The 25407-nt window shown below is 45.8% G+C and overlaps 3 protein-coding genes and 1 long non-coding RNA gene across 15 annotated transcripts; 2 read left to right on the top strand and 2 right to left on the bottom strand.

Moving 5' to 3' along the window:
- The first annotated feature begins 539 nt into the window (after nt 1–539).
- Nucleotides 540–1813, top strand: LOC6525102 (keratin-associated protein 6-2). Of its 2 annotated transcripts, none has more exons than XM_015190611.3 (3): nt 540–658; nt 1002–1374; nt 1448–1813. In XM_015190611.3, exons 1-3 carry the CDS (start codon nt 647–649, stop codon nt 1807–1809), a joined length of 747 nt encoding a protein of 248 aa, XP_015046097.1. In that variant the 5' UTR covers nt 540–646; the 3' UTR covers nt 1810–1813. The 2 variants fall into 2 exon arrangements, with proteins under 2 accessions (XP_015046097.1, XP_002100941.1); XM_002100905.4 differs by having other exon boundaries at nt 541–658; nt 1002–1368.
- A 40-nt stretch (nt 1814–1853) lies between these two features.
- Nucleotides 1854–9252, bottom strand: LOC6525099 (acid phosphatase type 7). 3 transcript variants are annotated; one of them, XM_015190610.3, is made up of 4 exons: nt 8784–9207; nt 2779–3289; nt 2162–2723; nt 1854–2094 (listed from the first exon to the last, which is right to left on the bottom strand). In XM_015190610.3, exons 1-4 carry the CDS (start codon nt 8923–8925, stop codon nt 1954–1956), a joined length of 1356 nt encoding a protein of 451 aa, XP_015046096.1. In that variant the 5' UTR covers nt 8926–9207; the 3' UTR covers nt 1854–1953. The 3 variants fall into 3 exon arrangements, with proteins under 3 accessions (XP_015046096.1, XP_015046095.1, XP_002100938.1); XM_015190609.3 differs by lacking the exons at nt 1854–2094; nt 2162–2723; nt 2779–3289 and adding exons at nt 3405–4319; nt 4396–4739; nt 4810–4973 and having other exon boundaries at nt 8784–9217; XM_002100902.4 differs by lacking the exons at nt 1854–2094; nt 2162–2723; nt 2779–3289 and adding exons at nt 5140–6401; nt 6470–6816; nt 7030–7223 and having other exon boundaries at nt 8784–9252.
- A 224-nt stretch (nt 9253–9476) lies between these two features.
- Nucleotides 9477–17461, bottom strand: LOC6525098 (open rectifier potassium channel protein 1). Of its 3 annotated transcripts, XM_039377420.2 has the most exons (7): nt 17320–17461; nt 13713–14011; nt 13392–13643; nt 13221–13324; nt 12956–13103; nt 12308–12380; nt 9477–12024 (listed from the first exon to the last, which is right to left on the bottom strand). In XM_039377420.2, the coding sequence occupies exons 1-7, from the start codon at nt 17459–17461 to the stop codon at nt 9965–9967; spliced, it is 3078 nt and encodes a 1025-aa protein (XP_039233354.1). In that variant the 3' UTR covers nt 9477–9964. The 3 variants fall into 3 exon arrangements, with proteins under 3 accessions (XP_039233354.1, XP_002100937.1, XP_039233353.1); XM_002100901.4 differs by lacking the exon at nt 12308–12380 and having other exon boundaries at nt 9477–12043; XM_039377419.2 differs by lacking the exon at nt 12956–13103 and having other exon boundaries at nt 9477–12043.
- On the top strand, nt 14090–25093 carry LOC26535077. Of its 7 annotated transcripts, none has more exons than XR_005562156.1 (4): nt 14090–15743; nt 15933–16034; nt 24306–24414; nt 24529–25093. It is a non-coding gene; the product is annotated as an uncharacterized LOC26535077 (long non-coding RNA). The 7 variants fall into 7 exon arrangements; XR_005562155.1 differs by having other exon boundaries at nt 14091–15743; nt 15939–16034; XR_005562151.1 differs by lacking the exons at nt 14090–15743; nt 15933–16034 and adding exons at nt 17470–21141; nt 21236–22566.
- Nucleotides 25094–25407: the final 314 nt, after the last annotated feature.

The raw sequence follows: 25407 nt of genomic DNA, 5'->3' as shown, positions 1-25407 counted from the left end.
GGCGATTTTCGCGTTTTATGTTGACCAATTAGCCGTTTCAGGGTCAAGTTAATGATTCAATTAGCATTTGTCATCATTGTTATTGTTGCTTCTCCTGTGCGGCGTGGTATAATTGATCCCCAGATCGTGGGAATATTTCTAATGATGTGTGATCACACATCATCACGCCCAACTAGTAGATCATTACATACATAAGTAGATCATTCGAAACTTCTCGTTTTAAATCGAATTTACTTTTAATACGAATAAGTACTGCACTCTACTGTTCCACAAAAGGGTAATGATCATAATTAGATTCATACAATCCATTAGTAGTAAGGTAAAGAAACTATCTCATCCTGTAATCCAAGATATATATCTAGATGCATTTAGATGTTAGATAACTGAGATGTAAGATAGTCCCGTGGCTCGTGGCATGCGTCATCGGTGGCAAGCAAAACGAAACGAATCGAATCGAATCTCTGGGATGCAGCAGAGGTGGCCAACTTCGCTGGGATTGGAAGTGAAGCTCGGCGGGTATAAAAGCGACTGCTGGGCCGGTGTGTGGAATCATTAGACAAGTGTCGAACGGCGCGTGCGCAACAGAGTCTTGGAGGAGCAGTTAGCCACCAGAGAGCAGTGAACACCACAAGCAGGCAGCCACAACATGAAGTGCTTTGTAAGGATCTGCGCCAGAGGATCTTCCGTGGATTACAATTTCCTCTAACTGAGAAATGATTTAACAAAAATAGTTAAAGTGCATTTTTTTTCCATGTTTACTGTTAAATCATCAAGTGTGCTTAAAATATTTTTTTTTTAATTTAAGTGACTAAAAGTAATTTAGAGTTGAAACGTAAAATCCTTGTTACAATTTTATATATAATATTTTGCTTTTGAGAAACTGTTCAAAAGAAAAGATTTCATTGAAATGTGACTTAAATATTTGTAAATGTTAACCGAAAGACGCGTTTCTGAATCATCATACTTAAGAACCATTTCGGTGACCTTCCTCCATCCCGCAGTTTATCCTGATAGCGACCAGTTTGGTGCTGAGTGCCTGGGCTCAGGACGCGGCGGAGTCGGACCTGGAGCAGGTGGCATCGGCATCGGCACCGGAGGCAGTGGCCGTGGAGGATCAGGTGAGCGCCGCCAGCAGCTATGCGCCGCTGCAGGATAAGAAGCAGGAGAAGCGCTATGTTGGTGGATACGGTGGCTATGGAGCGGGATACGGCGCCGGATACGGCGGCTATGGCGCAGGATATGGCGCAGGATACGGCGGCTATGGCTCTGGCCTGGCAGCCGGCTACGGAGGAGCGTATGGCAGTGGCGTTGGCGTTGGCGTCGACAGCTACTACAATCCGTACAGCTCCCGAGCTCTGGGTGGATTAGGTGAGGGTGAGCTTGAGTGGAGACTCCCACTTTCTTGCCATAAACGACCAACGGTGACCAATGCTTTCTTAATCCCCAGATGGTGCTGCAGTTGCCGGATACGGTGGCTATGGATCCGCTCTGGGTGGCTATGGATCCGCTTTGGGCGGCTATGGCTCAGCCCTGGGTGGTGGCTATGGATCGGGACTGGGCGGATACGGTGGCTCCTACAACTCCAATCCCTATGCCCTGTCCTACTACAACAGCAGGCTGGGCGCTGGCGCCGGCACGGGCTATCCGTACTACAACACCCGGTTCGGTGCCGGTGGCTATCCATCCAGTTACTACACGAGCAACTACGGCAACAGCGTGGTGGGCGGCGGATTGGGCGCCCTGGGCGGAGTGCCGCCCATCGGATCGGGCTACAATTACGGTTCCGGAATCTCGGGAACCGTCTACTAGACGGCGCACAATCCAACGTTCAAGATCTAAGCTAGTGGAATTTATTTTTTTTCATCGATATTTTTATCTAACTTTATTTTTATTAAAAGATGCTATAAAACAAGAAAATATCATAACCGTCATTTTGCTAGTAAGTATATAAACTCATTGGTGAGTTGGATATGCGCCATGCTTGTCCTTGATCACCCAGAAGGAGTCGACGATGGCGCCGTCCTGGTCATCGGACACCTGCTCGAAGTGCAGATGGGTGCCATTGTGCGCCTTCAGGCGGGTGTATCCATAATCCTAGAGATTTGAAGAAAATCAAATGAGTATTCCGTTTGGATATTGTGCAAGTGATTCATTAACTTACATTGCTATGGTAGGCGTTCCAGGCGGGCAAATCGTTGGAGAAGGGCTCGCGCTCCTCCTTGCAGCCGGCGGAACCAGTTATGATCTGGATGGGCGCCTTGGGATTCGTGTACGGCGCCTCGGCACTCCCGTTGTACACCTTGTAGTTGTAGATGGGCCAAAGGCGAGTGTAGAAGTGCTCATGCGCAAAGATCTCCACATCGACGCCGTGCTTGTAGAACAGATCCTCCAGGCCGAACCACTTGAGCATGGGCAAACCCTGGCGGATGTACGTCTCCAGTTGGCTGTTGCAATCGTATTCCTTGTCATCGCTGCAGTACATCGGCCGGTGGCCGTAGGTGATGATCCACGGACGCTTGGCCCGATTCTCTGGCAGATTTGCCTCGGCCAGGTCGCGTTCCAGCCACTCGAATTGCTTGGTCAGCAACTTGAAGCCGTAGCTGAGGAAGTAGTAGACCTCCGAGGAGTAGGAGACAAAGTGGACGGGTCCCAAGTTGAAGCTGTACCACAAGCTGTCCGTTTCACCGGGCATATTGAAGCGGGCGCGATAGTTGGAGAAGTTGCTGTAATAACCCAAAGTGAGTAAACATACATACAAAGGAATCACCAACTACTTACTACTTCTCCTCGTGATTGCCGGGACACACCATGTAGGGCACATAGGCGGCCACCGACTCGATCTGGCGCATGAATGCATCACCCACGGCCGCGTTCGAGGTGTCCATGTCGTAGGCAAAGTCGCCCACATGGATGATGGCATCGTACATGCCGCGCTCCGTGTCCTGCTGCAGTCGACCCATCGACTGGGCATTCTCGTTGCCCATGTCCCCGAAAATGGCCAACGAGGGCGACCAGTTTTCACCCGCCGGTGGCGTCTTGAAGTTGTACACCGCCGACCAACCGAGCGGACTGCCGCAGGTGTACTCGTATTGTGTGTCCGGCTCCAGGTCCTTCAGTTCCACATTGTGAATGTACTGAGTGCGCGCCTTCTTACCACCATCCACGAATCGCTTCCAGGTGCCCTTCGCCTCTGTCGGGTCGTCGTTTAGATAGTTCCGGGCGAATTGAACCACCGAGGCGTTGGGGGATCCTCGAGTCGACCATGTCACCACAATATCACGCAGGTTGTCTACAACGAAGTTCATCAGCTGCGATTATTTTCAGTTTTACAGATCACTAGTCCTTAAACCTATTTAAAGCTCCATTGGACTACATCCCAAGTTATATATTCAAAGCTATCGAAGTTGCCACTCACAAGTGTTTTATTAGAGCGTATATTGCAATTACATTTCGTTAGAATATATATGTATAGTAATAAGATATATAGGTTTCGCCAGGTTAATAATGGCGAAAGTTTCTTGGTCAGATTGCTGCAAATCATTATCATAAATCATTCGAAATTGTGCCCGAATTTAAAATACTTCAGTTTACGAGGACGTAAATATCACAAAGGTTTTCAGTTGAGATCAGACTGGTATGGTCCATGCTTGTCCTTGATCACCCAGAAGCTATCGATGACCTTGCCCTTCTTGTCATCGGACACCTGCTCGAAATACAGATGGCTGCGATTGTGGGCCTTCAGTCGCAGATACCCAAAGTCCTGGCTGTGGAACGCACTCCACGGTGGCATGCGCTTGAAGAATGGCTCCCTTCCCTCGTGGTTGCCGGCTGCTCCCGAAATGATGTGAATTGGTGCACCGGGATTCACATACGGATCGGCCAGCGATCCGTTGTACACGGTATAGTTGTACATGGGCCACATGCGCTCGTAGCAGTGCTCATGGGCCCACAATTCCACATCCACGCCGTACTGATAGAAGAGTGGCTCCAGTCCAAAGAAATCCAGCATGGGCAGACCCTTACGCACGATGGTCTCATGGTTGGCACAGTCATCTCCGTTGTCATTGCTACAGTACATGGGTCGATGGCCGTAGGTAATAATCCAGGGGCGCTTCTTTCGGTTCTCCGGTTTGTTCGCCTCAATCAAATCCCGCTCCAGCCAGTCGTACTGCATCACGATCTGCTTGATCCCGAACTGCGTGAAATAGTACACCTCAGTGCTGAAACCGATGAAGTGCACCGGTCCCAGGTCGAAGCTGTAGAACATGTTATCGGATCCACCTGGCATGCTGAAGCGATTGATGTAGTGCGAAAAGTTGCTGTGGGTTGAAAGGGGGGAAAAATCCTTGTATCAGTCATCATCATCGCAATTGGTTATATTCGTGGAGCACTTACTACTTCTCCTCGTGGTTGCCCACGCACACCATGTAGGGCAAGTAGGCGGCTATGGTCTCCACCTGGCGCATAAACTCGTCGCCCACCTCTCCGTTCTCCCAGTCCATGTCGTAGGCGAAGTCTCCCACATGGATGATGGCGTCGTACTGGCCGTTTTGCGTTTCACGCTGCAGCGCTGGCAGGGATGCCGCATTCACCACGCCCATGTCTCCGTAGATGGCCAGCGAGGGCGACCAGTCGGCGTGGTCGAAGCGCGTCCGGAACCAATAGGTGGCGGACCAGCCCAACTCACTGCCGCAGTGGTAGAGATAGGTGTTGTTCGGTTTCAGGTGGGACAACGTCACCTGCGATCGGATGTGCTCATGGATTAGATGCCTTCGGTTATTAGGGCTCTCATGCTGCGTCGTTACTCACACGATGAATGTACTGGGTGGCCTTTTTGGCTCCGCCGTCCACGAATTTCGTGGGCATCCGTGCCGCCTTCACTCGCTGATGCAGTCCATCGATGCCGAACTCACAGATGGATTCGTTGGTGTTGTCGCGCGTGTTCCAGGTGACGACCATGTCGAGCACGGTTTCTGCAGGAGCACACTGATTAGCTTGGAGCTGAACACTAGTCATGTCACATATTTACAAAAATTGTTTACAAGATGAACGGATTCGCAAACCATTCGGTTGAATCTTCAATTGATTTCTTCACATTCTTATACTATTTTATCTTTATACCCCAAAACAATATTGCAATACGTTCAAGACATTTATTGTAAATATACTTGGTGTTTAAACAACAATCAATGTACAGTCGTATTGCCCTGACTATAACACACCCGGTACTCGGATTACATGTACTTATGGAGAATAAAAACTGATCGGGTGCATAGCCCTTGGTGCGTAGACATAGTTCCTAAGAAGTACAGTATATCAAACACATCCCATACACATTAAAACATTACCTAAAACAGCAGAGACCGAGTACCAGTTGTTGTACATAAAGTAGCATACGAGAGAGATAAGAAACTAAGTTAATTTTAGTTTTCATCAGCTAATGTTAAATGCTTTCGAAAGTGCTTGCACGTGTGTAAATGCTGCGCTTGTAAAATTGGCTAAGTATAAAACTGTAGTTTGTTCCGGGCTGGGTTGAGATATTTGGAATAGATATAAGGAATTTGCCACGCTTATTGCTATAGTTTGTGATCGAATCAGGTCGAGGCGAATGTGCGCTACTAATACTGCCTGTTGCTATTGATGCGTGTAATGCCTGGAGACTCCTTTAGCTTGAATTGATTCGGTTCAGGTATGGAATGATCATTCAATTTCGGTAGCTTCCGTGTTTGGATTTCACCAACCAAAAGTCATCGATGATGGCGCCGTCCTTGTCGTCCGACACCTGCTCGAAGTGGATATGTGTGCGATTGTGGGCCTTGAGCCGTGTGTAGCCGTAGTCCTGGCTGTGAAATGCGCTCCACTCGGGTATTTTGCCCTTGAACGGTTCCCTTCCCTCCTTGCAGCCGGCTGATCCCGTGACGATGTGCACAGGGGCACCGGGATCTTCGTACGGCGAGTCCTTCAGCGTTCCATTGCGCACCTCGTAATCGTAAATGGGCCAGAGTCTCTCGTAGGAGTGCTCGTGCGCCCAGATGGCCACGTCCACGCCAAACTCGTACAGCAGTGGCTCCAATCCAAACATGTGTACGAAGGGCCAGCCGACCCGCGTGAGAGTCTCGGAGTGGGTGCAGTCGTTGTCGTTCTCGTTGCTGCAGTACATGGGTCGGTGGCCGTATAGGATGATCCACGGGCGCTTACTCCGATTCTCTGGCAGATTGGCCTTGGCCAGATCCGCAAGCAGCCAGTCAAACTGGAATACCAGCGGCTTTAGACCGTAGTTGAGAAAGTAGTAGACCTCCGTGCTGATAGCCACAAAGTGCACGGGTCCCAGATCGAAGCTGTAGAACAGGTTCTCCGTGCCTCCCGGCATGCTGAAGCGGGCACGATAGTTCGAGAAGTTGCTGCAACACCAACAATTAGATCCTCCACCTACCAAAAGCACTTTCCTCTCTACCAGCTAGCTACTCACAACTTCTCCTCGTGATTGCCGGGAACCACCATGTATGGCAGGTAGGCAGCCACTGTTTCGATCTGCCGCATAAACTCATCCCCCACGCGCGCATTCTTCGTGTTCATGTCGTAGGCGAAGTCACCCACATGGATGATGGCATCGTACATGCCGCGCTGCGTCTCCTGCTGCAATCGGGCCAGGGATTGGGCATTCTCATTGCCCATATCCCCGTAGATAGCCAGCGATGGCGACCAGTCAACGGCGGCGGAGGGCACTGTGCGAAACTGGAAGATTGCCGACCAGCCAAAATCGCTACCGCAATGGTAGGAGTACGTGGCATTTGGCTCCAGGTCCCTAAGCGTCACCTAAGCGAAGTAAGCGATAAGTTGCACTCTTTCTCTGGTTAACAACAGCGATGTCAAGATGAAACGATTGTATGCTGAGAGATGGAGAACAATGCAATCGTGGCTCATTGGTTTCTAAATTGGTCCTCAGAGACGGATCATTATTTATCGATTGCATTTCCATCACTTCCCACAAATCGATCTACTTGAATCGGTTGCATACAGCGGGCATACCCTGTGGATGAACTGCGTGGCCTGCTTGTGACCGCCGTCCACGAATCTAGTGGCCGTTCCCCGGGCCTGTTGTGTGAGCCTGACCTGTCCGTCTACCGGTTGACCGTACTCCACCACGCTGACCGCACCCACTTCCTGATCCGGCGGCAGGCTGCGCGTGGACCAAGTGACGACTATCTCGCTATCGGTGCGTTCTGGTCCAGGCGACAAGCGGATATCGAGGAACGGGGAAGAGGAAAAGAAAAACAAACTTGAGCAATTTCGTTGGTCCAAAGTTGGTGCGTTTCAAATAAAGGGAAAACAAACAATTAGCCCTCATCCGGCATCCAATTCCAATTTAGATTCGACATTATTACTGATAACTCAACATGAATATATTTGGATTTATAGTGTATAAATAATCAACTCGATTTCCAGATTTGCAACGATAATGATTCGCTTAATTAAACTTGATTGAAACAACTGTGATTTGGTTACTTTAATGCATAACTTCAATCCCATTAGCAGCGGTTGTGCCAAATTGAATTTGAATCTGTAACCGGAGCAGGGTCGTCGAGTCATTCATGAGCAAATGTTATTGTCCAATAATCAGATATTTTTCCTTGGCAGCGTCGCTCTATTGTTTTCGCCTTCTTATCGCCACCGCCAGCCCAGTAGAAACTAGAACACAAAGCCAAATGGCCGGTGGGATGACGATCGACCTTATCGGTAAGTGGGGCCCCACAGGGAGCCAAAGTCTAGCACTCTTTCGAATGCATTTCAGGGTTTTGAAGTTTGCATTGCCCGCGTTATCGTTGGCAACAGTGGAACCCAGATAAGGCGGATTAACGCGATTTTCGGGGGAGTCACCTGATAACGGAAAATGCTGTTTCTAATCTTGTTCAATTTTTCGCCAATCGCCTAACACAGCGATTAAGTTTATTATTGTGCACAGAGACACAGTTTAAATTGTTTATTATTTGGTTTTTGTTGACCTGTTGGCCTCCAGGACCTAAATTATAATTGCTTGACTTTATTGCTGCTTCCGAACATTCGAAATTAATTATTACAAGCAATTAATTATTACAATTATTAAAAGCAGCGAAAGAGTTTTTTTTCTTGCAGCAATAGGAATGTAAAATATAGAATAGAAAGACTTCTATGAGTCTCAAGCAGATAAGTCAGTTTTATGGCGCTTTCGATTACAGCTATAGAATTGTATACAGCATATACAATATTTATAAAAACCTTAAGTATTAAGGCACAGATTATTGTCATTAATTGCATAGCTATAAACTACAATTAAATACTACTATGTATCACACCCGATTTGGTGCGAAAAGGTTCGTTATTCTGCATTTGTAATTGATCATCCCATTTATAGGGGCGACACTGAGAATAACTTTGTGTAGCAAGCGATTCTGGGCGGGATTGGAAAGCAAATACTGATATCACTCGATAAGAGCCTCGGGCATTGCGCACTAGAGGATCGATGTTTTTCAAAACAAGAGTGTGAAAACCATCTGTGATAATACACGGAAGGGAAAATCTTGGTAAAAATTTCAAAATATGTAAGTTCAACTGCGAACAAGTTGCAGCTGTGAAAAAAACGGAATACGGAACAAGTTTGCCTTCCTATGTGAGAGATAATTAAGGATATATATATGTTTACACTAAACTAACAATTTCTCCCAGTGCATTCTAACACTAATGTAACGGTGCAGGTGGGCAATTTACATAATGCGAAAATAACGAAAGAAGAAGCTCGCACTCACCTCCAAAGGCCAGATGCACTTGCTCCGGCTGATAGTGCACAATGTTGACCTCCTGCTCCTGGGCGGTGGCAGTGCTCCTAATTCCCGGAAGAAGCAGCAGCAGGAGCAGCGACGTCAGCAGAGCAAATTGCAGTTGCTGCATTTTTACCGTTCGCTAGTTACTTGTTGTTGTTGCACGTCGATAGGTCAGAGTAATGCAAAAACAGTCAGCAAAAACATTGCCAAATCACAATTGCGTCGTTGTCAAAGTGCGGACCCTCTGCTCCGGGAGTCGATGGAGTTAAACGGGGAAAACGACAAATACGCTTGCGGGAACAACAAAAAATGAGCACTAATATGGAAATATCCAGCAATTTATAAGCGCAGCCACAACACAACAAAAACAATCCGGGTGCAGTGTGACCTTGGCCGGCGAAGAGCAAATGCCAGTTGGAATCGATTGGTCGCTGGCTATCGCAACTATCGATAGAATGCGATAAATGAGCGCGCGACTTGAACTTGACTTGAATTGTTAATAAATTACTTAATGACAAATGTATCCAAGCCGAAGCTGTTTTTAAAATAGTTGAATAAAAATGATTTCATTTTTACATTTTAAACCGCTCGCAGGGTTATATTACTATCATTACTCTTAGACCCACATGGCGGATGGGTAATAAGCTATTTCAAATAAATTAACCAATAAGGAATGCATACATTTTCACAGATTATCTTTATTATATAACAGCATATGGAATGTTTTGTGGAATTTGTGGAAGTCACTGCAAGAGCTAAATGAAACTACACACAATTCGAGATCCTCTGTCGGTCCCAATTGAATGCTTGAAAACATGCGGATCGTTTTGTTCATATAAGCGTCTTCTTAGCAATAAACATAGAAGAATATATACAGATATATTGTTTAGGGTGTAGATAAAGATACAGATACAGATGGGTATAAATACAGGATAACAATAGAGAGAGAGAGAGAGAGAGAGAGAGAGATAGTTCTAAAAGTACATACAACTAGGATAACTGGATATACGCATGTAAATATGTTGAGGATAACTTTAGCATAACAACTAAGGACTTTTGGCAGCCTAATCGACTATGTGGGATACATGCTGTGAAATTGGCGAAGCAATACCGCTGGACGTGGACATATACGAGTTGGCAATACATCTTACGTATAACAAAACTAACTACTTCTCGCCGGGCGCCCCACTGGAACCCGTTGCCGCTGCGCTGGGCATGCTGCTCTTGCGCTGGGCCTGCGAGATCTGCACGATCCTTGAGAGCGGCGAGTGGGTGCTGCTGGTGCTGGGTCTCGTTCCGGCCGGCAGGGGCAGCAGCCGTTGGGCGGACGTTCCACCGGACTCCTCTATGGCACCCGCTGGCAAGGCGCTTCCACTGCCGCCGGGCGGCGAAGTGGGCGACAGTTCGCGGGCCAGTGGCGAGGGTCGCAGCGAGAGGCGTCGCTGGAGCGCCGACTGCGAGGACTGCTCCATCAAACTGGCACCTGGTGGCGGTGCCTGTCCCGGTGGAATCTGCAGAGCAGTCGGTCTTACACTAAAGCGGCGACGGAACTTGCTCTGCACAGCTGGCGCATTCGTTGAACCGGAAACAGTGTTTCCAGCTGCTATTTGGCTTTGATTTGCGGCTCTTTCGGTGTAGCTGGGTGGCGGCTCCAGCAGCGATCTGGCTGCCGGTCCGGTGGCTGCTCCTCCAGTGGGCGATATGCCCACAATGGTGGAGCGACGGGCGTACAGCCGATTGGCAGCCGCCGCCTGCAGTGTCCTCGTTTGATCGCCAGCAAAGAGCGACAGGATCGGCGGCAGCTGCGGTGGTTCCAGTCCAGCGTTGCCCATCTTGCGCTGCTTGCGACTACCCTTCGATGCACCGCCTCCAACTGCAGCCCCTCCAGCCGCTGCCGCCTGTTGCTGTTCATCGAGCACCGCATGGGTGTGCACCACCTCCAGCGCACGAATCAGATCCGCGATGGTCGTCTGCTCTAGCACATTCATATCCTTCTCGGAGGTAACAGAGAATATGCTGCTACGACGCGGAGCAGAGGCCAACGAAGATGCCGACGCAGTGGCCGGGAAGAGGCTGCCGCGACGCGCGGCTACCGCTGCCATGGCCGCCGATCCAGAGCCACTGGTGGCTAAGCTGCCGCGGCGCATCTGCATCTGGGCCAGGGCGTGGGCGGTGGGTGGATACATGCTGCCCCGGCGAGCGGATGGGGCTTGATTCTGGGTGTAGATGCTCTCGCGTCGGCGCTTGCCAGCAGCTGCCTTGCGTTGATAGGCTCCGCCGCCTGGCAATGCCGATGGCGGGGTGGCTCCGTCCTCCATCTGGAAGCCCATGTTGGTCAGCCCGCCGCCGCCGCTGGCCAAACTGCCATTCGATTCGAAGGGCGGTGGCGGACCGCGTCCGTTGCGCAAATAGAATTGACTTGAGGCTGCTGTGACCGTGTTGCTGTAGTAATCCAGCGGAGATCTGGCCTGCTGCGAGATGACACCCTCGGGCACCGACACCACGGACAACTTGCGCTCCAGATCCTGCGAGGGTCGCTTTTTCTGAAAGGGAAACAGGCGACGCAGGCCATCCGGCATGGAGAACTTCTTGACGCGACCGGCACCCGGTGATTGTTTCTTCAGCTGCTCCTCCAAAGCATCCGGCTCCAGATGGACCATGGTCGAGTTGGCTGCTCCGTTGGCGCGCTGCTGGCCCTTGTAGCGCTGGTTGAATGCCTCCTGGATCTGCTGGTTGTCGCCGCTCCAAGTCCATTCGTTGTGGCTGGAACGAAGTGGCCTCTCGCTCTGCCAGCGCGGTGCCTCCAGGTTGAAATCGGAGCAGGCACGTGCTCTTGGACGCCGCGGTGATGTGAACTCGTTGACCGTCGAGAACGACCATTCGCTGGCCAGGATCTGGGAGTCGGAGAAGCCATGATAGCCACCATAGAGCGCCGCATCCTCCTGCTCTGCCGGCGGTGGCTTCACTGTGGCCAGTGCACTGACCACCTTGGCCAGCAAATCGGTGGTCTGGCGGTACGCCTCCGCCGTCTCGAACGTCTTCTCGCGATCCAGTTTGCTTAGCTCCGTATCGGAATTGGCGTGCACCATGCCCGCCTCCTTTTGGGCCGCAACCATGTCGGCGCACACGGAGAATGCCCTCTTTCGGCTGGGAATGGGAGCCGGCTCCACGCGGTACATGCTCAGATCCGGACACGAATTGGAACGTGGCAGTGTGTAGGCGATATCTACATCGGTGTACACAGGCTGAGAGTATTAATAAGAGCAAATAAGAGTTTAGGTTTCCAGTCCAAGTGTGTTCATGTTTGGCAGTCATATTTGAAGTTCCAAAAAGTGTGCAGTGTTTGATTTGGTGTTGTACATGTAAAGAGAATAGTTTGGATTAGTATTTGCGACCTTTGTTTCGTGGGCAGTTGGGTAATCCTCTGATTGTCGGACTAATTTGGGCTAGCACTGTCTACATAAACTCGTTGTGGGTCCACTCGAAATCTCTGGTGATGGATTACTTACATCGGCAGCTCTTCTCTTTCTGCTCAGTCTTAGCCTTATTCTTCGGCTTCTTTCTATTTCCCTTTCGACAAAACTAGAACGGAGAACAGCGGCTAAGTAAGATTTTTGGTTACGTCTAAGAATACTGGCTAATTGGAACGTGGATACGAGGATACCGCTTAGTCGGACACGAAACATTGAAGGAACTCCCAGCGAAAATCTCTCTGCAAGATCAATGGTTAGTTAGCCCTTTTGGGTGGTGAACAATTGGACACAAGTGCATATTTATCTCAAGGAATATTTTAGAAAGTTAATATTTTGTATATATGTGTATGCCCAGTTTTATTAAGTTACCCGTTTTTAAATTAAACTTGTTAGCAATGTTGTTTATCAAGCCAAACGTTTCATATCTAATGGTTTCCGATGTTAAACGTGCAAACTTATTGGTTACAAAATCACATATTCTTATTTTCAAATTTGTAGAAATAAGTATTTGGTGGTTAGAGCCCTGTATAATATATAATATTAAATATAGTATGGAATGAATTAATTATAGTTTGAAAATCCCCAGGTTATTACAATCCCCAGACAGATAAAGTGCAATCCCATTTGGGAACTCTGAGTGCTAGCCCATTGGTGAGGTGTCCATGGATGGCGGGAATCGTTTACCTTTACTTTGAGGATGTAGAGCTCGTTGAGCATTCGCCGGAGGTAGCCCACATCCTTGGTGACACCAGACCAGATGCGATTCTGGGTGGCCTTCAGGTTGGAGGACAACTGCTGCTCCAGGTAAGCCAGCTTCTTGCTCTGTAGGCCCCTGTTCATGCCGAATGCGCGAATGTTAAATGGTGTTGATTATTGTTCGATGGTTAGATCATGCAGAAGACACGAAACGTGGGACATGCGATGGATTTCGATGCAGCCCAACACTTACCGAGTAATGAATGTCATGATCATCACCAGGTATCCCAGGGAGAAGATGAACCACACGATCACAAAGATCTGATAGACCACGAACCAGCCGCCAAACTCCTTGGGCTATTGCCAAATCCAAGATATATGGTTATATTGTTACTCATATACTTTATACTTTAAGCCAACTCACCTGGTTGCTGCCGAAGGTGGGCACATAGTCACCAAATCCAATCGTTGTGGTGGTCACATAGCTGTAGTAAAGCGAGATGGAGTAGGGCCAGTTCTCGAAGTAGGTGAACACCCACGAGGGCAGCAGCAGGAAGAGAGCTATTCCCGGAATCAGGGCAATCACCACCGTGGTGATCAGTCCCAGTTGCGGCGGAACATAGTGCATGTCCGTGGACATCTTGTACTTCTTGTAACGTCGGTAGATCGCCTCAAACTGGAATGGCAAACAATATATATAATTTGTGGTAACATCTGGTTTTATAGTACCGCATATAGTACTCACCGTACGTCCAAAGTATTCGCCCAGGCCGGCAAAGAGGATTCCATTGACGGGGATGCCAATCACCGAGTACGCTATCATGATCATCCGTCCGGCGAAGGTGGTGGGCGATATGTTGCCATATCCCACCGTCGAGCAGACGGTGAAGGCGAAGAAGAAGGCGTGGTAAAAGGTCCACGTGAAGGGCGTGTCATCATATGTCGGCGGCAGGGTAACCGGTTTGTCACAGTAAGCCGAGATCCGTTCGAGAATCTCATCCTGGGTGGTCGTGTTCTTGTCGCCCAGCTCTTCCAGCAGATACTCTGCAGCGATATAAATAAATAAAGGAATGCAATGAAATTGAGCGTGAAATCAAATTAATTTTAATTGCCTTCCGCCATTGTGGTTCACGTGTCTAACCGAATCCGAATTCGAATCCGAATCCGATCCGGAAGTGAATGTGCCACCGATCGCTAACCTTCCGCCTCTCGATGGCAAGCAATGGGCACAAAAGAAACCCGTTGCGATTCCGGAGAATGCTGATCGTCACTGAATTTCCGAATTTCCCCCATCGTGCTATATTTTACACTTGAAACAATTGCCCCTCGGATCTGATTGAATTGAATATAGCTGCTGAAAACTGTGCTACAAAGATCACAATTGATCGCCTTATCTTTATGAAGTCCTCCGCCACTTTACAAAATTGAAAACCTTGCACTTCTTGGTTTTTCTCTCAGTGTTTGGATCTCCATAAGCGATCACCACGATCATGACCTGACCCGGACGATGTGGCTCCGGGTAATTGAAATGCGCTGGATGAACGACCACATTCGGTTTCATTGAAAGATATTTATCTAGCAAATAAATTGAGATCGTGGCCGGAAAATGAGTGAAGCGATTTTTGCTGTAGGTCAGTAAAGTGAAGCTATTTCGATCGGATTTGATTTCTGGGAATTAATTAAGTGACGAGACATTTTCGCAGTGCGTGTAACGATATCAGATTATGCAATGATTCTGAAGTGATTGTATTAACTGCTATGAACTATTGTGGGAAGTAATCAATTGAAATTGTGTCAATAAACCCCCTAGTTTGTTTTTAAGACCCACCAATATAGTACCATATACAATCTTCAAGTATTAGCGATTTTCAATGAGCTCTGAAATGCCTGAATCAGAAATGATTGCACAATCAATGAATAGATAGAGATTATCAAGTTTGGTTGTAATCTATCACTTGTTTTCGATCTTTGAATGATTCAATTGATTCTATTGAATGGCCAGTCTGTCTATTGAATGGCTATTATGCTAATTGATTAATTCCCAGATTGATTAATGTATGGAAACCGTTCTAACCGGATCGGATGCTCTCTAATCACTAGTGATACTCCCTGCCTTTTTCGTTATCACAGCCAAGTGCATACACCTGTCAGTTAAGGTTTTCATGATCGCCTGTCTAACCTTTATGGCCAAGTTTATCGGACTCGAGTCTCGAGTTTCGAGAGAGAATTCTATTCAGCAGATTGCCCGATTGCAACTGCAATCATTCAATAAACACTGAGCCTTGTGCAAATGCCAACAATTTTCGAGGTACACCCGTAATCTTTTAACGAATTGCATAATTCAATAAATGCCTCCGGACTCTGAAGGCAAATGGCCACCAACAAAGGGACTTCCACTCAGTCATCTGGTGTCATCTCTTCTCTGATCACAACGGGACACAATTGGGGGCAATTCCGAGATTAACAGCTACAGCATCAACAACTACTATATATCCACCATATACCATATAGTAGTGGTATGCCACACAGACGAGCGGGCACAATTTAATCGCCTTTGTGGATCCACTGGGAGTCTTGATTGCGGGCAATTTGTTCATAGAAGTCGATCATTATCTCGAATTCTTGCAAGTCCTCCAGACTCGTCTCTCCGCCTTACACACAAGATTATCTCGGTGATTGAGTGCGGTCCGGAAAAGTTTGTGGCAAACAAATTGATAAATTAATTTAATTAAAGCCGTCCAACGCGAGGCAGTGCATCAAACCATCTGAGGTCGAGGTCAGTGGATGCATCTAGGTCCCTACGATACGATCTCCGTTTCAGCTCGAAATATTCACAAATACAAAACACATAGTAACTATTTCCATTCTAAAGAGCAGTTCCCAGTATTGACCACTTTTTATAATACCTAATTAAGACCCCATACTAAATATTTAATGTCCATAATTCTCACTTCCTGTTTTTAAGTTTTAGGTTTACTCATCGGGTTAAAATAGACCTTGCATTATAATACCGTGCTGGCTTTTCTTTTTTATTATTTCGACAAGTCTTTGCGAATATTTATTCCAAGTAAGTTAAATTAATTATTCATTTTAAGCTGTGGTCTAATGAGCTCCATTGCAAAGTGCATCAAGTTGTTAAGTTAGTTAATGTATCTTCTAGGCGAAACTTGGAAGTAATATACCCCACATTCCCAATCACTGATCACTCACATTCCTGGGAATTCTTGTGGGAGATCTCTTGGCCGTGTCATTTGGCCCGGTCACCTTATCAGGTGTCAACAGCTCGAACCTAATCTCATCGTGTTTGTGGACACTTGAAAGTCATCGCCACACAGTTGTGGTCATAGCCCATAGCTCCGAAGTCAATTGAAGTGCTGTTTCGCATTGGTCGAAGTCGGAGAAGTGATTATGGTGACTTTGCCCAGTGGCTTTGCCTGCTTACATATGCATACCGAATGTGGACTTGGCAAATGCCATCGGCAATCTAGGGTATTAACTGCGCCTATCTCGTACAGCCCAATTGCCCATCGCATCGAACCCCTTGACTCATTCCGAGTGACCTAGGTTGACCAGAGGTTGGAGCTGAGTTACGATCGTGTATCTGGTAAGCCTCTGATTCAATCGGTTACGATCCGCACACGTCTTGGGTCGATGGTTACTAATTAGAGCGTTTATGGGTTATTTATTTGCATAATTAGCACATTTTGTGTGCTATTTAAATCCGGATTTATTGCAATTGAAGAGGCATTAAAATAAATACATCCGAGACTGCTGCCGATTTAGCTAGATTTAGCGTAGTTATAATCGCTCTCACACCCCGATCGCTATCCACACAGATCGATGTGTCCGAATATAGAGGTCGCCTTGTCTATAAGGCAAACAGCCCTGATTGCTCCAGACTTGACGAGTCGTAAACCTCACACTTTGCTCCCACATTTACGCACGTTTTGCCAAAAAAAAAAAGACGCTTCACATATATCTTTAAGGGGGGATCTTTAAGCCTTGTCTACCATTTCGAGTTTATGTCTGAGAAACCCAGTTTTTTTCTATTCTAACATACTACACTGCAAATACCTAGAATTCAGGATACAAGCCATTTAAATATTCCTGTTTAGGGCCTCCAAAAGATACCTCTAAAGTGAAGCACGCCTCAACAAGTGGGTGTCAATGCTTCAAAAGATCCGACATGGCTCTAGACTTTCTATCGGAGTCGTGGGCGACTATTTAGTTGGGTTCGAGGGCGGGATCACATGCTTGGATCATGGATTGTCCGGAGCGGATCACGCGGCTACTTATGACTAGTGGATATGGTATATAGTGAATGCTGATGGTTTATTTGGTAGCTCACCCACCGTTGATTGCTATTTGCGCCTTGCGCTGCTCGCCGCGCGTTATCTTCTCCTCGCCGTGCTCAATATGGTAATAGATTGCCGCCCCGAACATCAGGTAGGATATGTAGAAGATGAGCAGCAGGATCCATCGATTCGGCGACATGTCGCACTACCTGAAAGGACACCAAATGCAGCTAAAGTTGCCAGTTTGCCAACGAGCAATTGCAATCGGATCGGAATCGGAATCGGTTCGGAATCAGAAGTGGTTTTCGAATTGGAATATCAGTGGATCAGTGGATCAGTGTATTTTGTTTTGGTTTTTTTTTTTATTTATAAAGGGGGATTCGGTGTGATCGCGCCGCTCTTGTTGTCTGTCGTTATTTATGGTTGTATCGCTGCTAATCGAAGCTTGATTACGATTGCTCAAGTGCTGGCCAGTCGCCCTAGTTGTTGTCTATATGTGCACGATAGGAGAGAGCAGAGATACCGGACTATACACGGCTCCATGCCCTCCGCCCAAAGTGGCGGGTCTTATGCGTTTAAAGACAGTCCATCTACCATATGTGTGTGTGTTACCCAAGTTACCCAAATTCCTATAAAGTATCATCATGGCAACCATGTCTATTATTAGAGGATAGTTGGAGCCCTTATGGAGTGGAGTGGAGTGGAGTACAGCACCGCCTGGTTCGTTGATTCCCTGGGCGAATTCCTTGGCCAAGACCACGAGCACAGCCCGTATCAGAAGTGGCCTCCTTAGCCGATGATCGTCATCGCCGGATCGCTTGTGGAGTTGCCATTGCCAGTTTGGCGACGTCATCGGACCCCGAGGCTTACACCTATTGACACTTCTAATCATATCTGTATCGCCGGGTACAGAACAGGGCATTACCGCTAATTTTCCACGATTTCTCGCGTTGCAAAGTAGTCCGCTACCGATTAGCGACCGTCGCAGACGTTGCCCTCCCAGCAGTTCAGGTCCCCACCATCTTGCTGCTCTTATCTGCGAAAATATAGTGTGTGCGAATGTCTGGGGATCACGGAGGGATCAGGGCTATGCCTGGTTTGGGGGGGTGGGCTGCTGTGTGCTGTGGGTGTTGTGTCAACCGACAACTCGCCATGTGGATCGACCGCACTTGGCTGCCAATTAGCGATCGCGAATGCAAAATACAGCGGGTTGACAAGCCCGAGTATCGAGTACCCAAAAAAAAAAAAATCATTAGGTGTCAAACGTTTGGCGAGAACTCTACTCATTATTGCCAATGATTAGAGTTCTAGGAGAAGCGGACATGCCATAAAGATAAATGCTGCGAAGTTTTAGTCACCCAAATACTCTGTCATACTTGGTGACTACTTTTCTTTTAGAATGTACTTGCTGTTTCACCTGATAAACTGTTGGTTGCAACTCTTAAGCCATCATAAAGATATGCGATGGTGATTGGTTGCTAATTGGCCATTGATGGTGAAAGTTCTTACAATATCATAAAGATAAACGCTTTGGGGGCCGCCTAAGGCACTTAAGTCATCATCATCATCATCGGTGGTGGTGCAGATTTGCGGTTCTTACAATATCATAAAGATAAAGCTGGCTGCGTGTTCGCCCTAATGAGTTCATGTTGGGGTAGTTCCTGTGGACTTTACGCGCGTGGAATCCCCCGCCAATTCACGTGAATCAACTAATCGAGCTTCTTGCTTTTAGCTTCTTGCTACATGGTTCTCTTCAGTAGTTTAGTTTGGTTTTCTTTCGGTGAGTTCTATTTTCAACGCTGATTTCGTATCGCCGCGTATCGGTAAAAGTCTTCTCATTACACGCTTGATTACTTTGGGACAATTCGAATTGTTTATTCCCGTTGTTCAAGTCAAGTGATCGCTGATAACGATTCTACGCTGCGTTTTGCTCTTCTGCAGCAACAGTTTTAATTATTACTATCGTTCTCACTGTATAATTTCTATTAAATTATCTATGGAGTAGTCTTGTTTTTGTTTTGGGTCATGATGGCAGCCACTACAAAGCCACTACAAACAACAACGGCGACTACAGTAATTTGTTAACAATAAAAAATAAAATCGTCTATTGGACTCGTTCCTCGAGCACTGACTGCCTGGCGATGACGCCGTTCAATGGAAGTCTTTTCATTTATTGTGTTTCCTTTTTTATGTATTTATTTATTCCGAACAAACATTTCGATGACGCTGTGTGTTCCCAAACGATATTTTTAACGCTTTTTTTTTTGGGCTTGCCCCCGGAATTCTTTTGGAGTGGAAAATTCTGCCAATAAGTTGGCGGAAATTACTGATAATCGGGTTAACAGTAAATTAGGTTCGTTACTTTATGAAATATCAATTATTGAAAGGGGTTATTATACTCCCGATCAAATTACACTAGAGAGATCACTTTCTCATAACTTCAAAACTTCAGAGGCCTGTGGAAATTTCGCAGAAACCCACCTACACACTACCGTCGTAAACCCATAAAATGGAGCCACTCTTTATCAAACCAAACCCAAGTGAAACCCAAATAAAAGCCTGATAAACATTCGATGATCATGTAAATGAATTAAGTCAATGTTTGACGTCAAGTGGTGTAGACAACAGAACATTTAATATGCCAATAAAGGCATTTACTAATTGATAGCCCACATACTCCAGTTCATGGTGATCGGTGGGTATTTCTGGGGAAATCGTCAAAGGATAGCTAAATCACTATACTACGTTGATCAGTTGATCCTCACGTGCATCCCCAGAAACTCAGAGCGGAGAACTGGGAACTGAGTACTGAGAATTGAAAAGGCCGTGTTACGTGCAGAATTGGCGGGGAAATCGTATGGACTACGGTCGTATATTATGTGGAACAAAATTAATAAATAACAAAATATTTACATATACCGACGCTAAATAGTCGTATAATCAATAATAAATAGCAGCAACTGCAAAATGAACACGTTTAGTAAATAATCGCAAAAGTCGTCAAGCGTCAAAAGCCGTGCTGTGCTTTTCTTTCGTTTTTTTTTCTTTTTTTTTTATATATTTTTCAATTTTCAATTCACCGCTGAGAAAGAGGAAAAGGGAACAAGAATCGCAAGCATTGTGTCCGGAGTCTGAAAAATCTGGGTGGAAATACCAGGCGGGCCTGATGAGCCTATTGGGTGCTAATGATGACATTGTTTTACAAGCCGGCTCCGTAAAGATGATTAATTGAATTGCGATCTATCAATGTCTCGTTTCCTCCGGCGGTCGCGTCATCGTCATCGTCTTAGTTGGTGCCTCTGGTTTTCCTTCTTGTGATAAGACTAAAACTACGTCAGTGCCCCCAGTTATACACGGCAATTAAGAACGACAGTCATGCGTCCTTAACTGGATAAAAGATGGCATAGGGTTCCTAACTTTTATCATGGAAATCGAAAATTATTTCGAATCCTCTTGATGTTTGTAAATGTTGGAAAATTGTTTCGGTTTTTAGACGTTACATTTAATTTTGGTAATATTTCACTGATAATTGTATCGAATTGTATCATTTGCAATTATTCTTCCATTATGGAAGATCGACTGTAAGTCTGTCTGTCACATGTATTGCTGATTGGCCACTATCAAGCCACCGTTAAACTGAGTTACCAACTAACTAACTGCGCTGATTGACGAACCGAGGGGATCTACGAGTATAGTTTGGGCCATATTTGCTTATAACCAAATGCCCCATGATGGATGATGTTGGCCTAAGTGCAATCGCAAGACTTCTTGAGCCCGCTGCCAATCGACTGATCGATAACAGATAACTGGTTGCCGTTATTTGCGCTTACGGCTAACGGTACATTCGTAGCGGGTGTATGTGAACGTTTTTTGCATATGGTAAGAACAGTTAAGAACAGTTAAGCAAACACTTTTGCACTGTGAAACAATTTCGTTAATTAAATGCATTCATACTACAGATACCGTTTCGTAGGTGCGGCACTGATTGATTTACCGGATTTTGTCAAAACACTCGAAAAAAAAACCCACTCGATCCACCATATTTTCATACTTCCATATATATTCTTTTATGCAATGTATTTAAACAACATTTGTGAAATAAATGTTGTTAAGAGTTTTTTTGTGATGAACACAGTTCTGAAATTGGACTCTGGTTTGGGATATGGATTCAAACTTCAGGAAGAGATGAACGTGAATTCTTTGCGCGAGTGTAGACAGCGCGTCTGAAGTGGAGCGCACATGCGAATCCGATCGTTCAGATTGGGCCCAGAAGAACTCTAACCTGTGCACTATATGTAATCGATTCGATGCGATTTGATTCCGGGCGTGCAATGGATCGCGCTCCTGCTTTCCTCTTCGTGGCCCACTCAGATAACGCCGTGCAAGGTGACCACGAGAACAAAACCAAAAAAAAAATTAAGACAACCACACGGATCGAAAATCGAAGAGATTTGGAGGGGATGGCGATAATGTGTGTTGTTTACCAGTGCACTGATTTCCAATTCAATTCCTTCTGGTATTCCTTGTACATATATTTTTTTTTTGGGAATTTTGCCGTTTTCCGTTCCGATTCTTTTAAGTTTTATACTTCACTTTTGGGATACCCACGATCAAAAATTGTTGCAAAAAAATAAACACTCGCAGGAACCGTTGGCTTTCGCCTTTCGCTGACTTGTGGGTAGTTTCTTCTTTTAATTTTTTTTTTTTAAACGAAATAGAAGGGAATCGCGGAACACTGGAAGACTGAGCGATCGCGTCGCAGGACCGTTACCGTTAAGCGGTGCACGCTGAATTGAGGCGCTGCCACTGCGAGGTTGACACTTTTTGTTAACGGTGACGATCGGCGGCGGTGACGTCGCTCCGTCGCTTCTCGATTCCCGTAACCGTTCTGATTTAAATGGAACGCTGCTCCAAGCTCACGTCGGTTTCCAGTCTCTGTCGGCGTAGGCGTAGGCGCCGACGTCGCTGCCCGCTAACCGCTATTTCTGTTTCGGTTTCTTTTTCGCTTTTCCGTTTCGTTTTCGACAATTTCCAGCCGAGCTTTAAAGTCGTCTTCTCTCTTCCCGTTTTCCTGATTTCCCGCCAGGATTGAGAGAAACCGTTATTGCATATAAATAGAACGGCAGGAACTTCACCGTTACGTTACTTCACTTCGGCGAAGTTTAACAAAATAAGAAGTTCAAAACGAGCTCTCCGAGTGCGAAACTTAAATTAGGAAAAAAATCAGAGCGGAAAAGCTCAAAGCCGCACGGCAAACGAACGCGGCATTAATAAAATTCAACCAGCTCCTTTAACTGCCGATCGGTGAGTTAACTTACAGATTTGTATGTCTTTGTGTACACTGTACGTGTGATCTCTAATCCAGTGCTCACTCACTTTGAGCTCTTCGCTCCCAAAACAAGAAGAAGATAGTTCGGAATCACTCAAAGAGGTGTGTGAGTGTATTTTTTTTGTATTCGAGTGTGCGGGTGGGGGAGCCCCACCCCCAACCCTGAACTAACTAAACTAAACCAAACTGAACTAAACTAATTCAAGTTGAAATGCCGATCGACGAACGGCAACTACGAAATTCTCCAGCAGTGCTCAGCCCACTAACCGCCTGCCCCCAACCTACACCCTCCCCCCAAACTCCCCGCCCATCCAAAATCGATCGTCGCAAAAAAGAGATACTGTGTAGTAACCAACGGAATATGGGGTTAGTACAGTGGAGCAAATCGGCGCCAGGACTGAACCACAACATCTCAAGATCTTAATGAAAAAAAAATCACTCTAAACTTGATATGATAATAATAAAAATTGTAATAATCTAAGCTGTCTTTTTCACACTATGAATCATTGAACATTACAGTGAAAATACCTTTTCCAATTGATAACATTTCTATAACATTTCCTATAAGCTATAAAGTTCGGCCCTGACATGCCCATTTAATTAACGTCAAGAACTCGCTTTATACAACCCAATTTACTAAAAGTTATCTACGGTTAAGAAAAAGTTGCCCTCATTGGGTATTTCTTGTTACAGTAATCTTTATTGCATTTATTTGATTTTAAGGAATCTGTTTATTACATCTACAAGGCAAAAGTTTAGGATACAGTCCTGGAATTTATACTTTTGTGATTATTTTCTTTATATTGAGCAATTCTTAAATCGTAGTAGCACTACTTTGATATTCTGAAAGCAAGATGTATGGATTAAAGACACTCTCTTTCTTATCGCTATTGTGTCGTTTGGATGCGAGCATCACTTATCACGACCCACTGTGTGCTCAGTTTTTGTTGATCAGCTTGGCCAGCGACCTTTTTTTTAGAATATACGGAGCATTGGCCAGAATCCCCACCCAAAGTGGGCGCATAAAAACCTAACCCACGGCGCCACCGCCACTGCCACGCCCACCGACGAGCCGTCAAGCCCACAGAAAAACACACCTAAACGTGCGTTGTCAAAAAAAAAAACAAAATAAATAAAAAGAAACAACCGAAGCGACCACAATCGCAACCAACGTAAATAATTTGTCTACGGATTTTAGTGCTTTACGACGGGCACTAGCCGAGCGCAAACTTAAATCGTCAAACGGCAGACGAGTCACCCCAATAGACCGATCCACACCCACCCACTGAACCACCGAGCCACCGAGCCACCAAAACAATAGCCTGGTAGCACGTTACTACCCACCATCATCCCACCTTGATCTTGGGGCTTTAGCCACCTGATTCTGCCATCGTGGAAAGTATTCACTGTCAATACCATTGTCAATAATGAAGAACCCCCGTCGATCGGCATTGATGTAAGGGAAAGGGTAAAGGGAATTCGATTTCAAGGTACCTACGGATATGATCAGTAATGCCATTTTCATGATCACTTGATCAGTGAGGTTGTTTTTTGAGTTTACGAAAGAGATTGAAGGTCTTATACGATCAATACGATAATTACCTAATATACACATATTTTTAATAATGTTCAATATTTAAAATATACAAAAGTTGTTACTGATATTATATTAACTGAAGATTTTTTCTAATTTGGAAATTGCAATTTCTTTCAGATCGCGCAGAAAGGATCTTGTGGCCCACTGTGCATGTGGAATACCGGGAATACCTGCAAATGGACTAGGGAGTCGTCGAATCGAAGGGAACTCAAGATGTGAGAGCCATGTAAGTGCAACTCAAACCGCTTGACACTTGACGATCAGAATTGAGTTATCGCCTCGTTTTTTCGCCTTTTTTTTTATTTTTTTTTTTTTGCTCACGCTCCACATTTTTTTGTAGTCTCCCCAGATCGATTCGGATTTGGCGAGTGCGAAAGAGCGGAGAAAGCTCAAGAGAGCGCGGAGATGGAGATAGCCGGTGCCCGGGGCTTCGGATCGTCGGGGACAATGATAGTGTTGATAACAAGTGCTTTGCTCTGGATATGGGAATGGGAATCTTCTCCGACACCGAAAGCCGTGCACTGCAGGAAATTCCATTTGGAAGTTTTCAGATCCTTTCTTATATGATTACCTACCTTACAGGATTTAAGGGTTTTTGAGCTTTTGATACAATCATAATGTTAAAAAATATATGTATTAAATATTTTATATCTTTCAACTACGTTTTTAGGCCCACTGTGCGCCTGCGCAGCTTCACGCTCGTAAAAAGCACAACTCACGATCATCGGAGATCTACGGGTTCCACAGTAAAATGTAGAGCAATACTGACCATGACACTTAGGATTTTGTACCATGAAATGACGTGTAAATAAATTGATAAATAAGTTGAAAAGGTTTAATGAACCAATAAAGAATGATTATTATTTATGATATAAAATAAGATATCTATATGATTACAAATATAATTAATATAAAGTGTGTTATCATTTATTAAGAAAAGATAAGCAGGTTGGTAATCTTCAATATTCTTAACAATACCACACAGTATTCCTCGAAATAATGAAGCAATAATTGCAGGTTTGTACATTTCTTTAAGTGTACATATATTTTCTATATGGGGCTATTGCTCGTATTTCCCACGTCATTGATGGTATTTGACCAGCTCCACATCCACTCCCTGCGATGGGAGGAGAAAACCTCCAAGCGGCTGGGTTTGCTCCTCAAATCAGATCGGGCAAATACGACTCAACGAGGTGCTAAAAGATCCCATTTGTGCTCG

Source organism: Drosophila yakuba, chromosome X, assembly GCF_016746365.2.
Source record: "Drosophila yakuba strain Tai18E2 chromosome X, Prin_Dyak_Tai18E2_2.1, whole genome shotgun sequence".
Taxonomy (NCBI): domain Eukaryota; kingdom Metazoa; phylum Arthropoda; class Insecta; order Diptera; family Drosophilidae; genus Drosophila; species Drosophila yakuba.
This window is presented reverse-complemented; position numbering and strand designations above follow the sequence as displayed.